Genomic DNA, 18,100 nt, shown 5'->3' on the forward strand with positions numbered 1-18,100 from the left:
ACACACAAGGACTAAGACGGCTCTTTAAAGCCACATTGATTTGGTATCCTTTAGCCAATAGCCCTTTACTCTATACAGAGTGCTATAGAACTCTCATTCTACCCACTGCTTTAACTGCACCCAAAAATGGCAGTCGGTCAAACTATCGGAACATCAATGTAGCAGTATAGCAGACACAGTTCCCTTATAGGATTATGGGAAACACTTAACCACAGCCCCGTCTCCGTCAAAGCACACAAACATGGAAAGGATATATCTCCGTCGAGCCATATGGACTAGAGAAACTAAAACGAGCAGAACGACGAATACTACTTGCAAACATGAGATTGTCACATCAGACAACAGGAGAAGGGCTTCACGATGGAGGAAGACAATGCTGCCCCCTACCGGACACGACAGAACATATTCAGACTGTTGCCTTGACGAATGCGTGTTATCGTCTCTGTTATCTGTCTGTGACCCAGAAACGGGATAAATGTAAAATTCCAAAATACCAGCTGCACTTTAGATCCTGTATCTCTGGCCAAGATGAGTATGTTTCATCATTATTGGTTGTATATGTCCAGTCTATCTGTCAATATGAATGGTAACTCACCCATGCCTTCATTTTAGAATCTTTCTAATGGGTGAACATAATGCATTGTAAATGTATTTTAACCATTTCAGCCTTTGGTTGTTTTCAAACTATCTATACTGAGGTTTTACCACCCCGAATGGATGTAAAAAACATATTTTGGAAGTGGGTTTGCACCATTTATACTATTTTGGGAGGATAAGATATGGTCTGTGTTGAGACTGATTCATTCATATTGTATCTTTAATCACAAACACATGTTTTTTAACTAAACTGGGCTCATGTAAGATAATATGTCATTGATCACAAACACATTTTAGTTTAATTTAACTCGCCTCATTAAAACAATAGAGAGAGAAAGTTTTGAATGTTTTATGAATAGAATGGTACTCTGCTATGAATGAAACAAATGTTGACACATTACCTGACTGTGGTGACATCATCTATGGCTGTACAATAGCTATCTAACTAAACATGGCAGTAAAGATTGAGATTATCAGCTGAATCCTGTTTACTTACTTAGTGTGAATGGTTGTGCCATTTGAATACAGTATCTGATACACTGTAGCTCATCTGAGCCTATAAATGTTTTTATATTTACTGTATGAAACTCCTCGCCCGTTTGTGATTTTGTCCTTTCTCTCCAAAGCTGAATTCTAATGGGTGTGTACATATTTTTAGGACAGAATTATTTCCTTCATTAATATATGAAAATGTTTTCTGTTTACTTTGGGGTCTTTGTAGGAAAGCTTGCAACCTTAATGCAGTTTTAATTAATTGTTTTGTCTATTTTTGTAGATGTTTAATAAATATTTTCCAATAAATTAAATCCTTGTATTACAAATCACAATTGAATGCTCACAAATGTAACAGACACAACTAGGATCAGCGATGACATCATACTGTAAGCCTATATATTTGGTTGGTTATATTCATAGCTACAAAATAGCAGGTATTGCAGTAATAAGACTACTATACTTAAACATTGCATACAGCAATCCAGACGTGATAAATGATGGTAATAGGATCCACATAGAATACACCCGGAAAATTCTCCTGGCCTGCCCACAGCAACAGACTGCTGCGATGGAGACACGACAGCATTATGGCGCACACAAATCCAACGAAGGGGCAAAGGGGTTGGCCTAGAGACGTTACCGAACACACTCCTTAAATCGCCGCAGGCTACTCCATGAAAATAAGGAACGGGTTTACAGTATGCTGTTCGGTCTCAGGCACGACAATCGACAACAATGAAGTTGTATTCGTGTAAAGGGAGAATACTTCCAGAGGTTTTCACGGTGATCTGATAGGGATAAATCGGCCACCGGGGCGGAGAGGGGACCCCCGTTCAAAGCCAAAGAGGCCAAGCAACATTTAATTCTAAATTCCTTTCCTGGAAACAAAAAATGGAAGGTTAGAAGAATATAACCATTGAACAATCTAAAAACATGACACGAGCAAATAAAAAAAGAATGTAACAACGTTAAGAGAGCGGAGCAGTTGATTGGTCCGCATGGGCAGATGCCTGATGAGGCCCCGCCCCTCCCCGGCTGGACGGCCTCCAGACTTATAAATTCATTGTCTCTCACTCCACTCTCCTCGAGGTGTAACAGACACGTTTGCTCCTGCTCAACTAAAACTTCGCTTTCAGGATGAGGGAAATCGTCCACCTTCAAGCAGGCCAGTGCGGTAACCAGATTGGCGCAAAGGTAAGAACCGAGAAAGAGGTTTTTTTTTTTATGATGTTTTAAGTCGTAAGGGTTCTGTATATACGTTGGTAAGTAGGCCTGTATGTCTGATACTAAGTATTTATTTCCGATCGTTTAAACTTGAATTATGCAGTCTGGTGGCAATCCACTGCGGTATTATATTTGGTGTAGATAAATGTACTCTACGTATATCAGGGTTTGGTTAATTCTTCGCCTCGACGAGGACGATTTAACAGATTCCAAGACAATGTCTGAAAAATAAAACCGGCCTGTTCTTCACGGCCCTTCAAGGCGTGCACCACTACTCTGGCGCCTTTGTCTTGAACTGATCCGACCGATGGACCGACCGTGTCAGTAAATTCGGATATATTAACGTGGTTATGTGTCCTCTTATGAATTCCTGTTCGATATCGCACTTCGGCCGACTATAATTCTGCAGAATAAAGCATAGCGACTTCTTTGAGTGCGTGGGCGCAAAGAGGAAGCGGGAGTTGGGTGGGGCTTGGAGCCTTTTCTCTTTCAAAATGGCTCGTTGCACCACAGCGCGTAATGACATGTGATCTTCAATGTAAAAGCATTTGATAGCATTAACGCCCATTCTCGCATCGGAGCTTCTTAAAATCTAGTCTTTTCTACAGGAATCCGCACACAATATCCCACGCCCATCCACCAACTTGTATTAACCTTGCAGTCAAAATGAATTGGGCGGTAATTCCGCTCAATTAATCAATTATAAAAAACTTGATGTCCGCTTAATTTTTTCAATGGACAGTCTACGACCGACTAGAGCTGACACCCAGCACACACCGAGATCAATTTGAACACATGCGTGTTCCAGGCGCACATCGATTTTTTATGTCCTATAGAACAGCCTGTCTTTCTAATCGATCTTTCCCATCCCCCTTAACCATATGAAGGGAGGCTGTGTCTTGAGGGCGATACGAAACAGCTGATGCGCAGTGGTGATGTCACTGGTCCCTGACATGACTTAATTTGCAATTTCTTGGCAGGGGAGCGGCTACATATATTAATATGGCCCACTGAAGCTAATCCACTAATTATCTCAAAAATGATTAACCAGGACAATGTCAAGCCAGTGCAGTAGCTGTTGCATTAAAAAAAAAAAACTTTTCATTGTCCCCTGGTCTTTGTCCAGTATGGTAATGGGAGTACAGTGCATGTATCAGGAGAGCTATGGGTTCGGTCTCCCCTGGGACTACTTGTATGCAGGGATGCGGCATTACATGGTTTGTGATTGACAGACTTGCATTGTATTAAATTAGGGTCAGGGTGTGGCATGTCCCCATTCTTTCACTGTGGTTATCATCAGCCCCTTCCTGATGGCTATCTGTCTTGTGTGTCAATGGCCTATGGTCCTTTTGCCCATCGCCCCGTCCGCCCTTCTCACTCTTTTCTACAGATGTCTTGGAGCTTTTGTCTCTGTAAGATTGGGGTCAATAGGTCTTTTTTTGCTTAATATGTTTTTGATATAAAAATTTCCCTATTTGAATCAGATTTACTTAAATCTCTAAGGCTGAGCTGTATAAAAAATCTGCCTGCTTATCCAGATTACAGCAAATCCTCGCTTCCAGCTGCTCTTTGTGGAAAACCAGGGGAAGGCATTCGGGCGGGGGGGGGTGGGTGAAGGGAAAAGGAGCACACGTACTGGTTAAAATGGCCGCCTTCATTGAAAGTTTGGCCCGCCTTCTCGAAGGAGAAAATCGTATTAACAGCCAACCTACAGTCCCAAGACACCCAGACAGTGTTTTTTAAAGAGTCTACTGCATCATGATTATGGAACCAAAGACAATCGGCCTCTTCAGTGTTGCATGACTGCCGGCTACAAATAAAAGTCTTTCAGTTGGCCCTGAAGAAGCGTCCCTTTGTGTCTGAAAGACGCATTATGATCAGGACATTTGAACTGCATAATGGAAAACCAGAAATGCAGTCTTTTTAAAGGGTGAATAACCTGGGGGTTTCAAAGACAACACCGCAGTGATTCTCATTCGAACCAAAATATGTGAAACCACCCTACAGTTTTCCCCTGGTCATGTCCTGCTGCCAGTGAAACCACAAGGCCTGTGCAGATGCCTTCAGAATTACTAATGGTTATGGAATATTCTCCACGTTTCTTTCCAGTTTTGGGAGGTGATCAGTGATGAGCACGGAATCGACCCCACAGGAAGCTACAATGGGGACAGCGACCTGCAGCTGGACAGAATCAGCGTTTACTACAATGAGGCCTCCGGTAGGTTGCCCGCATTGATCCCAATTTGTCTGCGTGGTTAACATGTGTATAGTGCACTTAAGTTTACTTAAATTTCAAATGTACTACTTTAAATAAACGTAATGCAGGAAGTGCTGTTTCTTAACATGCCTTGTTCCCGCTATCTCTCTAGGAGGTAAATATGTGCCCAGGGCCATCCTTGTGGACTTGGAGCCTGGCACTATGGACTCTGTGAGGTCCGGACCCTTCGGCCAGATCTTCAGGCCCGACAACTTTGTTTTCGGTATGTTTGGATGAATGCAAATTCTTCCCTGCAGTTTGATCGTGACCCTGACCAACCATCACGGAACATTTCGATTAACAATGTAATGACCCTCCTGATAACCTTCCTCCTTCAGGCCAGAGCGGGGCGGGTAACAACTGGGCCAAGGGCCACTACACGGAGGGAGCCGAGCTGGTAGACTCGGTCCTGGATGTGGTGAGGAAGGAGGCGGAGAGCTGCGACTGCCTGCAGGGCTTCCAGCTCACCCACTCCCTCGGTGGAGGAACCGGTTCCGGCATGGGCACCCTGCTCATCAGCAAGATCCGTGAGGAGTTCCCCGACCGCATCATGAACACCTTCAGTGTTGTTCCATCGCCAAAGGTGGGTCTGCTTACATCTGGTGGAGCATTGGCCTCGTAGGAGTGAGTAAGGCACTGAGGTTCTCCCTGTTGGTCCCCAGGTATCGGACACAGTCGTTGAGCCCTACAACGCCACCCTGTCGGTCCACCAGCTGGTAGAGAACACAGACGAGACGTTCTGTATCGACAACGAAGCCCTCTACGACATCTGCTTCCGCACGCTCAAGCTGACCACGCCCACCTACGGCGACCTGAACCACCTGGTCTCCGCCACCATGAGCGGCGTCACCACGTGCCTCCGCTTCCCCGGCCAGCTCAACGCTGACCTCCGCAAGCTGGCCGTCAACATGGTGCCTTTCCCCCGTCTCCACTTCTTCATGCCGGGCTTCGCCCCCCTCACCAGCAGGGGCAGCCAGCAGTACCGTGCCCTCACCGTGCCTGAGCTCACCCAGCAGGTGTTCGACGCCAAGAACATGATGGCGGCGTGCGACCCCCGCCACGGGCGCTACCTGACGGTGGCCGCCGTGTTCCGTGGACGCATGTCCATGAAGGAGGTGGACGAGCAGATGCTCAACGTGCAGAACAAGAACAGCAGCTACTTCGTGGAATGGATCCCCAACAACGTGAAGACGGCCGTGTGCGACATCCCACCCCGTGGCCTCAAGATGGCCGTAACCTTCATCGGCAACAGCACCGCCATCCAGGAGCTGTTCAAGCGCATCTCCGAGCAGTTCACTGCCATGTTCCGCCGCAAGGCCTTCCTCCATTGGTACACCGGCGAGGGCATGGACGAGATGGAGTTCACGGAGGCGGAGAGCAACATGAACGACCTGGTGTCCGAGTACCAGCAGTACCAGGACGCCACCGCCGACGAGGAGGGCGAGTTCGACGAGGAGGCCGAAGAGGACGGCTGAGCACGGAGAGCCAAGCAGAGGAAGGAGGTGTCAAGTGTCCCGCCATCATAAGTAGAATAAATAATTCAGTGAATTGTTGTTGAAAAGGAAATTGTTATAGCCCATTAGATATCCTTTGCAATTGACTGCAAATACATTTGGCAAAAAATAAGTTTCTCTTTTTTTCGTGCACTGTAAACCGGAGAGCTCTATTTGCCTGTCAAAGAAGGGTACAGTGAAGCATTCCACCACTGGAGTATATGGCTCGTGCATCAATGAGGTAGTTAATATGTTGGTTAGAAGGATGCCATGTTTAACATTTACATGTCATTGGTATGGCAATGTCGTCAACAGTTACCAGTTCTACCAGTGTCCTGTCTGATCACCAACCCCTTGCCAAGTCCCCTATTGTATGTGGCAAGCATATATAATTAAGTTTAAAGTACATGATTTATGACATCTCAGAAAGAATCATTTGTAAGTGCAACTTGGGGGTCCTAAAGGCTTAATGTGCAAGTGTTTAATGAGGCCAAAATAAAATACTTTTTAAGTTTAACTTATTACATTTTCCTTGTGTATATATTCTTTGATTGACATGCTGATAATGGGCGAAGGCCAAACCTCTTACTGTGGTAAGTTGACACAGAAAAAGTGACTCAAATCTTATCATCAAAAGGTTATGCGTCTGCTCGAGTGTAAAAAAAGGAGTGTCGTGCTTCTAGTTGAGCAAGATCAGTCAAGCCAAAAATGGCGGGAGGATTTGGGTTTACGGTTTTCTCCAGAATCTTGGATGGCCTAAGGCTCCCTGTGTCCAGGCAGTTTGTTCCTCTTCTCAAATACCTGGGTATACCATAGATAACCCGATCACGTACCTTTAGAAATATGAAGTGTTAGTGCAACCTAGTTCGGATCTGTAAGAAAGCTATCCTAAAAGGCACGATTAAACAACACGTAGCGACACAGCAATGGTATGTGCTTCACACTCCTGCATAACTTTCCCCCTGCTTCATGTGGTCAGCTAGGTATTCAAACACACTTTAACATTTAAGTCGTATTTGGGCCTGCTATAATCAGTCGTCACCTTTCCTCTAGTTTGAAATCGAACTTGATCGCTGAGCTGTTACGCACAGCTCGAATGACTGCTCTAGAGTCTGAAGATTCAGTCAACACGTATGCTGCAGGCGCAACCCTGAGGGGGCATCAGACTCCATTTCGCGTCTCACAATGTTGCTCAGTGGATCATTACACAATCCTGGTATGTAACGTTAATATATTTACATAATTGAGCGTTGGGATAAACAGATTGTGGGATGACAAATCCTGACTATGGAACATGGTCTAGAATAATAAACAGTACTGATCATCTCAGTGTAAAGTACATGTAGCTGCGCAATTTTGCGCATCATTACAGCAGGGAAGGAAACGGGTCTGCCTGGCCTCGTGGCGGGAAGTTAGGTAGACAGACAGCCAATCACAACGAGAAGGCTACTGTTCATGGGCAATCGATAATGAGCAATGTGGTTTATGAAAGGAATGTGGTTCCTTGGCCTTCTGATTAAATTGACGGCCATCACCTGAACGAAACCATTGATATATAAAACTGGGTGAAGAAACCGAGGTTTATAGTCTATCACTTCAGACTTGGATTGTCAGTGGTCCCGTTCTAAACATGTTTACATGTATGAAGAGTCCACTTGATAGAGCTCGAATTGATTTACCAAGTGCACACAGCTGTGTTTTACTGTAATTAAGAGTTGTTCATTTGTTCTGCTACCCATCTGCTCTAGAAAACATACTTCAACTTTGAGCCACAAAGCCAGCACTTGTTTTACAAAGGTAATAGTATGCAACATATTCAGTCAAACTGCACATGCGCAGCAACGCATCCCAGTAGAAGTCTAGTTAAAATTATATTATTGTGCAATTCTTTATAACTTTACAACCCTTACGTGAAAGTTTGAGGCCCTTAATGCCGTGGGTCACTATAAAGCACCTCAATAAGGTATATCTATCTAGATCAACTATATCTGTGAGATATACACAACCTTATATCCCCAATTTACATAGGCTTATTGTGGCATGTGAAATGCCCATTTTATTCATTCAATTAATACTTAACAGCACTTTTTATGAGGATGTGGAACACATCTCTTACAATAAATCAATTGTACTAATCAAGAACAAATATCACCAAAACGGCTCCCAGGCAATAAATCATACTTTATTGTCTATTTTTCATATTCATAACATTTGAGTAGTTATAAAATCTAGCATACAAGACGTTAACACAACTCTTGCTAAATCACAACATTGGCAACTTAACATCAACACAGGTCATTTACTGTAAAAGGGTGTTAAGTCTTGAAAAGGTAGAGGTTTCAGAATAGATTTGGCTTTGATCTACAGCCACGGTCATGCTGTTTGTTTGATTACCAGACAAACATTGATTCAAAGGGTTAATATAAGATCATGTGGATGGAGGTTGGGTGGAGTGGTTTTAATTCAACCTGTTTAGGCACTTGGAGAAATGCATAGGCTTGGAAACTTTGGAATTGGTATACAAAAATGAAAAGAATATAACAATCTATGATATCAAACTGTCAGTAAACACAATGACCTACTCTAGATATATCCTTGATCCATTATCCACATACTACTGATATTTCCTGCCTAAGTATAGTGATAGATTTAACAGTTTAAACTTAGCAATAAAGGGATAGATTGCATTGTTTTACTGGCGTCAAATCTATAGCGGGTTAGATCAAATAGTTCCTTAACATGCGTTCACCACCCATTTCCATTACCTATCACTAGCGATGTCATCGCTAAAAGCAAATAAACCTACGCTGGTTTTCACCACAAACACATTCTTTCCCCTTCAAACTTGAACGTAAATAAACCCTCCGTTTCAATTATGGCTTGTATGAGTTTTGGATCTGTAGTTAATAAGCAAGGCACTACACACTCCGACGTGTAATAAATTGAGACTTAGCCTGTCCCAACCCTAGTGGGTAACATAGATTAATGGTTTAAAAAAAGGTAACAGTAGAGAAAGAAAAACGTGTTAAATATATGTATATATAGATGTATGATGCGTGACCAGCTATGCCTAAATTAAGGCAAATCCAGTCAGTTTGAGTAATAATATACAACTGATAAAACGTGCACTAACACTAAACAAAATTAAAATGGCCCCATCTTCTGTACGCAACCCTGATTTCTGTGAAACAAAGTGTCATAACAAAGTAGAAAAATAGAGTGGAAGAGTAAAAATGTCATTTAAATACGAATGTTTCCCACAGCAGAGTGTACTCCATCTGATCCGAGTCCGTTCGCAGCAGAGGACGTTACCATAGCAACAACGAACCAGTGCAGGGTATGAATGCAGCTGAACTTGAACGGAATATATTTCATGATGGGGGAAAAAAAAAACAATCATACAATAAAAACTAATTCACATGCTTGTTGTTATACACTACGGAGGCACCGAGGGGGTGCTCACGGAGAAGAGAGACGGACGGATGCAGACAGAGAGGGCCGTGACCTCGCAGCCGCGTCCGCGTAACAGCGTTGGAAGGCACTGAGGGACTCCCATGGCTCCCGTGCTCCTAGCGCTTACGGATGGGCCCTCCAGTGACCTGGGGAGGAGACCAGCAGTGAGCACGGATAGAACACTGGACGTCACAGGACGTCTCCTTTGTAAATATCTTGTCCGGTTTAAGACTTAATATAAAGCATGTTTTTGTTTCCCCCACCATTCAGTCTTATGGAGCACTCATACAACGGAGAAAAGTACAAACAATATCTAAATGCTTAAGTCTATATTCATGTCACCTACAGGCCTGAAATCGGATATGTAAAAAACAAGTCCAATGTCCATGTCTCTAGAACAATAATAACCCCCCCACACACACACACACCTACCTGTGAAATGTTGACGCCAGTGAGCTTCTCAACAGTGGCGGGCAGGCGGGTCATGATGTCAAGCACCTCTCCCGTTAGCTTGGCCGCGCCCACCTCTCCGTTGCCGCTAGAGATCATGGTGATCTTATGGGCGGCGGCCAGCGGCCTGGCGATCTCCTCTGCCATCTGGGGGGAGGAGAGACGGGTCGTGAAGCCCTCCACAGCCGATGTAATGCCACACATTACCCGCAATAATAAGCACGCTCAACGCGTTTTATGAGGATTACAATTTCTGGTGCAAACCGGTTTTAAATCAAATATTTTAATAAAAAGTCAGTCCTAGACACAGACTTCCCCCACACAACACCTATGTGAATGTGTGCAGTGTGGCCTTTTAAGACGCCATTTCATAAAACTAGTTTTAACCAATTCAACAGTTTCAGAAATGAAATGTCTTGGTCCCTACAGCCCTATTTAGAACATTACATGGTGGCGCATCGCCATGCCTAGGCTGCATTGTTTGGGGTGAAACTAATTATTATTTTTCACGGGCACCGATGAAACCCAGGTAAAGATTTATTTGTATCAACATGATAAATAGTTGCAGTACTGAGCCCTGCAATTCATCCTTTGAAACTAACATGCTAATCACAAAGAGATCCTTAGATATAGACATCACACTATCAAAAATACTTTAAGGATTCATTGATTTGAGCAGCAGCTCTTCAATGCAAAGCACTTGAAATAATAATATTTATCTTCTGTTACTGCAGCCTAGGTGCGGCCTATATACAGGTTGGTTTTTTTCAAGCCCTAGTTGTTGGCAAGTCTGTCTAATGAATGATACGGTCTGTATTAGCATAATTACGGTATCTAAAGCATAGTCATGTCTGTCTGGTATATAAACGGCTGAGTCTTGTGAATGTCAGAGGTCTGAGAAGTGGACGGACCAGGGGCAGCTTCTCCAGCAGCATGTCCACCATGGCCCCCTCCTTGTATTGGGTGAAGGCCTCCGCCTTCTTGGTCATCTGCTCAGCCTCCGCCCGACCCTTCGCCTCCAGGGCAAACGCCTCCGCCTCGCCCTTCATCTGGACAGCCACAGACACACGGGAGTGCACATTAGGACTGATTACATAGCCTCGGTGAGTGTGAGCGGCGCCCACAGACACGGGTAGCATGAGGGCTTTGAGTGAGGAAGTGAGAGAAGAAAACCTGTGTTATTCTCAAGCTTGGAAATGTTCACCAAAAGCTACCGCACAACGGAAAGAACAAGACAAAGACGCTGTAAAATGACGATAAAACTGGGTCAAATTAGCAGGCAGGGGGGCCTTGAGATTCAAAGGCTTTATTGATTTGACTAAATCTGCATAGACTAAATGCATGCAGGAGGCCATCTTGCAGATGCTGGAACCGCATGACTGGTTCTTAACAGAAAACAGTGGAGAGAAGTGGGGGATGGGTAGTATAAGGGGAGGGCAAGGAGCAGGGACTGAGTGGAGGAAGACAGGAAGAGAGGGAAGAATTATGCAGCACTCACCCTGATGGATTCAGCCTCAGCCTCGGCCTCCATGATCAGCTGCAGACTGGGAGGAGAGAGACGGGAGTGAGCTTCTATAACGTCCACCACTTGTACTTATAACAGCCTGCTCCTACGTCACTGCCCTGAGGGTTCTGTTCCTAGCAAAAATCTCCTGACTCTTCTACCCTAGTGTTCTCTCAATAGAAGAGCTTTGTTTGGGTCGACACGTAAATGTACGATGTTCTTCCAAAGGAGTACGAGTAACCCGACTGAAGCCCAGGGGGTTGTGAACACTGAGGCCGCTCACCGGTTGGCCTCGGCCAGCTTCTCCAGGCGGTATCTCTCGGCGTCGGCGGGCTTCTTGACGGTGGCCTCTAGCTCCATCTCGCGGCGGGTGATCTCCTGCTCCTGCAGCAGGATCTGCTGCGAGCGCTCCACCACCTTCACCTGCATCTTCTCCTCCTCGATGCGCTGCTTGGTCTTGGCCACCTGTGGTGGCGTGGTGGGGGGGCAGGCGCAGGGTCAGTCTCAGAAGACATAGTTTCTACCCGTTTTTCCTGCCCACTTTAGGCGCTACTTTTGGCCTAGGAACTTCACTGCGTGATAATAAATAAATTCTCATTGCCATGTCAAAAGAGTGTTATAATTAACATTTCAATGGGTTTATGGTTATTCTTAAATACAGTATTCCCCCATCTCAGTCTTAAAACAGAATTGTTTTGTATGTTTCTTGAAGTGTTTGACCCTTAATAACCCGTGACCCACTTTATCCCCAGCCCCGGACGCACGTACCTGAAGCTGATAAGCCATCTCTGACTCAGCCTTCTTGGTGTTGACCTCCACATCGTAAGCGGCCTTCTTCAGCTCATAGTCTCTCTGGGCCTTGGCCATCTCGATCTCGTTCTTGTACTGGGCAGACACCTTCTCCTGCATGGCGTGGGCCTCCTGCACATGGAGAGACACGGGGCGTCAGTGGAATGAGGAAATAAGGCAATATCCTATTTCTGCTGTTAGGTCAATTGTAAATATCCCAAATTGTCCTTCCATACGCATAAAAAATTTAAAGTTGAAGAGCAGAAACAAGTGAACCAAATATGGAAAGGGGATAAAACATTTTACCCTGATGACAGCATCGCGTTTGTACTGAGCCTCTCCAATCCTGGCATCCTTCTGCACCTGCGCTGTCCTGGCTTTACCCAGGGAGTGGAGGTAGTCCTGGGAGGGGAGACAAAGCACGGAGTCAGTGGTAGACCACACACCAGGGAGGAAGGCTTCTAGGAGCCTATCCACAGACAGACATACTCCAACCCGCCCATTTCCTGAGGCTATGAAGCATTTATAAATGTCCGAGAAAGAGATAGTGTGGCTACCGGATAACAATAGAGCACTGGGATTTAAAATGAATTGCTCCTCAGAACCTTCACTATGTGACTCCGGTTGTACCTGGTCGTCGTGGACGTCTTTGAGCGTGTAGCTGACCACCCCGATGCCCATGTTGACCAGGTCGGAGGAGGCCACCTTGAACACCTGCTCGGAGAACTTCTTCCGGTCCTGGTAGATCTCCTACACCAGGGACAACGCATCAGAGCATCAGACAGTGATCATGTAACCGTGACAGCTAGGTGTCCCTCAGAGTAAACCCCACTCCCTTCAGGACGCTGGAGTGGCGGCGTTTGTGTCGAGATGATTTGATTCATCGTTTGCGTTTGTTATTGTTTGTTTGTTTCCAGCCGTGATCAGAACGCCCACCTCAACCGTCAGGTGGGCGATGATGGCTCTCTGGTGCCCCTCCAGCGTCTCCAGGGCGATGTTGGCGATCTCACCCTCAGACTTGCCCATGAACATCTGGCAGGCCGTGGCCAGCATCTCCTTGTTCTGACCTTGGATCTTCACCTGACGGTGGAGAAAAATCATGTGATTAGTGATTATTATTGATTGAAGGTATTTACAAAAGATGACATAAGAGCTGGTGACAGAAGCCGTAGGATTGGGTTGTACATTCTAATACAGTTCATATAAAACAAGATTTCGATTGGAGACCCAAAATGGAATCCGAAATTGAACTTGACATGAATTAAAATGAATTAAAAAAAAATACATGTTGTGTACCTGAGCGATGCCGGTGACAGAGATGGGGACACCATGGCGAGTGTAGACCTTGTCACTCTTCACATTCAGGGTCAGGGTGTTCAGGGTGATCCTAAGGAGATGGAAAGGACGACAACAGTGTTATTCACAAGGAACATTGAAAGCAGCAAAAACCTTTCAACCATGTTGAGGTATGTATTAATCGCTTAACAGTAAGATATGGAATCGCCTCATTCTGTTTCTTATCCCTCTCCCTGCCAGAGCCCTGTCTCTGACCCCCACCATTGACTGATCAAATTGTTAATATGATGACTCCGTCACCCTGCCCTCACAACCGTCCCTGCAAGATCCCCGTCTCTGACCCCCACTTCTAGTTTATCAGACAGCAAATATGATTCCCCTTCATCCTGTTTTTATTTCCACCTACCTGCCAAACATCTGTCTCTATTCCCCCCCCACTACTCTTGGGGAGTTGATCAAACCATTTATGTGGATTCACCATCATTCTTTGCTCATCCTCCTCCCTGCCGGACCTCTGTCTCTAACCCCCTAATGTTCATGAAGTAATTGATTAATGGAGCCACTGAGGTTGGTATTAGCACCCTATAGCCCTTTTTTTGTCTTGCAGTCCAACAAGAGTTCCCCCTCAGACCAACAGGTCTGGGGACCCATCTTACCTAGGTATCACAACCCGCCAATGGTTCAACCTCAAGAGTGTGTAGGCAGTATGTGATTGGGTTTTTGATTAACAGAAACCCAAAGGGAATCAAAGGTAATGATTTGAGTTAACTGATAGCCCCGCCCTTGTCATGTGTTTGGATATACTGTTGTTTGTGATGGATTAAAGAGAAAAATAACGGGAGAGCTTGCAGGATTAACCACTCAAACACAAAATGGGCGCAGGATATCAGGGAAGGACTGTGTTTTTTTTGGGAGTCCTCCGTTAGCCCACAAATAAAGTATTGATTTTTTCAGTCTATTTGGAAGAAACAGACCGGAAACTGCTCCTTGCTTTGCAAACTACTATAACTACCATCAGTCCACAGTACCAAAGCGAGCAAAAACATAAATAGCAAACAAAGGGGGAATTAGGGAAATGCTTTACTACCTCTGGATCTGCTGAATGCAGGGGAGGACAAACACTCGGCCTCCGGCAATCATTAAAGGTGGAGAACGACCAAAGCCTGGACAGAGTTAAGAAAAACAGAGGAAATCAAATCATCAACAATGCAAAACGACCAAAGCCTGGAAAGAGTTAAGAAAAACAGAGGAAATCAAATCATCAACAATGCAAAACAAACGCTAGTAAAGACGCATTAGTGAATTCAACACTAATAGAACAACTCAAAACTAAACATAGTTTTCAAACAAATTCATCAATAGGATCACTTTGGGATTTTTAGACCCGGACCCTAGTTCCATAATTTTGTCTGTTTCCCTCTCAAAGGGGCTTGTTTTGGACTCTGACCAGCTCAGAGTGTCCCTACAGAGAAATACATCTAGAGGGTTTACCTTTTGCTTGATGCGGTCTGTTATTGTCCTAATCAAGTCTCTCTCTCATGGAGCTGAAATATGGCCTATTGTCATAACAATCCAAACTCTCCTCAACCCAAATCGACAACACTGAGCTATGCTTTCTGTAGACAAACAACAAACTCTGGCCAGCGTTCCTTTTTCTCACTCACATTACCAAAGTAGTCGTTTTGCAAAAACTCAACACTGGCGAGCGAGTATTCACCTTGAGCTAGGCTTGGTTAGGCACAATGATCAGCAGACCGGATTAAGCAAAGGTAAATAACAAAGTGGAACTTTTCAATAGAGATCCTTTCCATAATGGGTAGGGTTATCAATCTGTTACAATCAGTTGCGAAAACAAGCACTTCAGAGGACGTGCATTTACAATGCACTATTGCCGCTTTAAGGCTAAGGCTGATTAGCATGAAGGTATTATTGTAGCAAAAGTCTTTAGCACCTGTAACTGCAGAATTTGAATGCGTACACTAAAGTCACAGTAATTTTGAAGTCGTATATATTTATTTAGCATGTGTACTCTAAAGTCACAAATGTGTAACATTACATTTGTAGTCGTAAATATTTTTTCTACCATTGTAAACACAAAATAGGGTCTACGAGTACGCAAATCTGTGTTACAGGTGCACAAATCCTTTTGCTACAATCATTGCAGCGCAGTTGGTGCAAAACACATTCGCACACCCGTGTTTCATAATCTGAGAACATGCCCAAAATGTGTGCATTCGTAAACCCAAATTTGAACTAATGCATCAGAACTTCTGATTAGGCTTAATTCCGACCTATAAGCAGACCAACTGCCGGTCAAAGCACACAAAACACTAGAGACAGGGGTCACACAGGCTATTTTTGCGCGCTTGGACCACTCTGGATAAATGTCGTTCATATCGCATATGAGGACTTCGCAGGCTGTGGAGAAATGCAATCCTCAGTGGCATAGGAGAGCTTTCATCACAGAGAGAGCATCTCGTTGCAGACTTACGGCATCGATAAGAGGAGCGGTGTTAGAAATGGTGTGTCGTGCTTCTGCCATCTGGCACCGCAAGACAGGTTTGTGGCTTTGAGTGTCGCGATTTCGGTTTCGATACGCGTATCGTTACAGCCCTACTATTTAGTGTTTTTAAACTGTTTAATCACCTGAAACAAGGTTGCTGATAATATTGATAGGGAAACAGTCAGTGATAAAAGTAAGAAGAGTGTTTGTGTGTGAGAGAGAGTAAAATTCAGTTTGTTTTATTACAGGGAAGCACGATTAGGGGATGGCTAGAGAATAGTGTGTGTGTGTGTGTGTGTGTGTGTGTGTGTGTGTGTGTGTGTGTGTGTGTGTGTGTGTGTGTGTGTGTGTGTGTGTGTGTCAGCCACATGAGGAACTGACAGCAAAGCACCGTCTGTCTGAGAGAAAACTGCCAACAATAATGGCTGTTTAACTAGGGAACTATTTATTTAAATTTACAGTTAACTTCATAAGAACAACCTGCAGTTTTTCTTTTTGTTTGAACCTAAAAGAAAGATAAGTAAAAGATTATCATTTCAGTTCAGGAAAATTTTAGGGAGACATTTATTTGTCTAAATTGTGTTATGTTGCAAATCTGATAAGCTGTTGTGGTTATTAAACATATGCTTAAAGGCTTTCAAATGAAGTTAAGTGTTGGAGTTAGTATTATTCAAAATGTTGACACCAATATTATCCCTTTTTCTGTAAATTAATATCGGCTCCAAATATCGGTTATCGCCCCCCTCGACTACTAATAATCAGTATCGGCTCTGAAAAAACCATATTGGTCTATCTCTAGTTGCACCATAAACAAACCCCAGACGCGCAGTATCAGTGCAAGACCCGTGACACAGAAAGTGACGATTGGTTTGTGGCGTACAAAATGTCACGTGGATAATTGTTGGTTAAGTTACTCAATCCGACCTAAACTTTCTTTGATTTGATAATCACATTACAACACTTTTGACACATTACAGTCCAATTCTTTATTAAAAAAAAACTCATGTCTTACCGGAGACCACCATGGCTTCATTTGGACCACAGGTGTAGAACATCTTGAAGGTCGTCTAGGGTTAAAATAAAGAAACATTAATATTCGCAAAAATAGGCCTGTAGTAAACAATATATATGTATAATAACAATTATACAATATGATGTGTATCGTGTGATTGTAAATGTTGATGAAAGACATTAATATATTTATTATTGAGTACTTCACTCTAATTATAAATTGTAACGTTATTTCATGATCAGCATCATGTTTAAATAAAGATAGACACAGAGTATAGGAGGACAGAGGCCTTCTCTCCATGACCTCAAACTAAACACCAAGACATCTGGACATGTTTATATATATTAATGAAGCGGTCAGGGGAGGGGGACATATGCGTTTGTCAATCATCTGACTCGACATGGATTAGCTGGCGAGCGTAATGTTCATCTAGGCCCACATATCCTTCAACCAGAATCAACACACACCTCGACCTAACGCTAGAAAGCTCGGTTTACTAACACACATCAGGCTGACTAACAAAGTCGAGATCCTATATGTCCTAACTAACATTTTCAGCGGTATACTACGAGAAGTACTCATATATGCAGTTAAACGTTACAATAAGATTGATTCAATCGGCAACAAGCTAACTGGCTAACTAAGCTACACTTAATGGGACCAGTGACAAACAAACACACCCAGTTTTACTGCTGTTTCTGCCACTAGCATTTGAACCAAGCAAACTCAGCATTTTGCAAAACTTACCTCAGTTGTATGTCTGAATAAAAGAAGGTGTGCGTGAATGCAATATCCTTTGATTGATATCGAACCAGAGACCTATTTCAGCGATCTACACTTCACGAATCACTGGAATGGCAACAATGCGACGCTACGGACTGTGCCGACATCCCCCTCAAACAGCGGCGCATCTGTCTCCATCTGGTGGTGGGTATCGGTACTGCACCACCACAGCTCGTGTTGTATTTTGAATATTTTCCTGCTGTCGATATTCCTTTCTCTCTTGTATTATTTTCTTCAATTGATT

General features: G+C 44.0%; 2 protein-coding genes and 1 long non-coding RNA gene across 3 annotated transcripts; 2 read left to right on the forward strand and 1 right to left on the reverse strand.

Annotated features, from left to right (window-relative positions):
• Positions 1 to 2,126: 2,126 nt before the first annotated feature.
• On the forward strand, positions 2,127 to 6,587 carry tubb5 (tubulin, beta 5). The gene is made up of 5 exons (XM_060064095.1): positions 2,127 to 2,286; positions 4,426 to 4,534; positions 4,686 to 4,796; positions 4,912 to 5,156; positions 5,236 to 6,587. Exons 1-5 carry the CDS (start codon positions 2,230 to 2,232, stop codon positions 6,046 to 6,048), a joined length of 1,335 nt encoding a protein of 444 aa, XP_059920078.1. The 5' UTR covers positions 2,127 to 2,229; the 3' UTR covers positions 6,049 to 6,587.
• Positions 6,588 to 8,227: 1,640 nt separating this feature from the next.
• flot1b (flotillin 1b) lies at positions 8,228 to 18,016 on the reverse strand. Its single transcript, XM_060064096.1, has 13 exons — positions 17,821 to 18,016; positions 17,074 to 17,128; positions 14,646 to 14,721; positions 13,559 to 13,649; positions 13,199 to 13,342; positions 12,893 to 13,012; positions 12,569 to 12,664; positions 12,242 to 12,394; positions 11,757 to 11,938; positions 11,468 to 11,513; positions 10,881 to 11,018; positions 9,952 to 10,116; positions 8,228 to 9,665 (listed from the first exon to the last, which is right to left on the reverse strand). Exons 2-13 carry the CDS (start codon positions 17,114 to 17,116, stop codon positions 9,636 to 9,638), a joined length of 1,284 nt encoding a protein of 427 aa, XP_059920079.1. The 5' UTR covers positions 17,117 to 17,128; positions 17,821 to 18,016; the 3' UTR covers positions 8,228 to 9,635.
• On the forward strand, positions 10,936 to 11,931 carry LOC132467043 (uncharacterized). The gene is made up of 2 exons (XR_009527941.1): positions 10,936 to 11,072; positions 11,702 to 11,931. It is a non-coding gene; the product is annotated as an uncharacterized LOC132467043 (long non-coding RNA).
• Positions 18,017 to 18,100: the final 84 nt, after the last annotated feature.

This window comes from Gadus macrocephalus, chromosome 11 (genome assembly GCF_031168955.1).
Source record: "Gadus macrocephalus chromosome 11, ASM3116895v1".
NCBI lineage: Eukaryota > Metazoa > Chordata > Actinopteri > Gadiformes > Gadidae > Gadus > Gadus macrocephalus.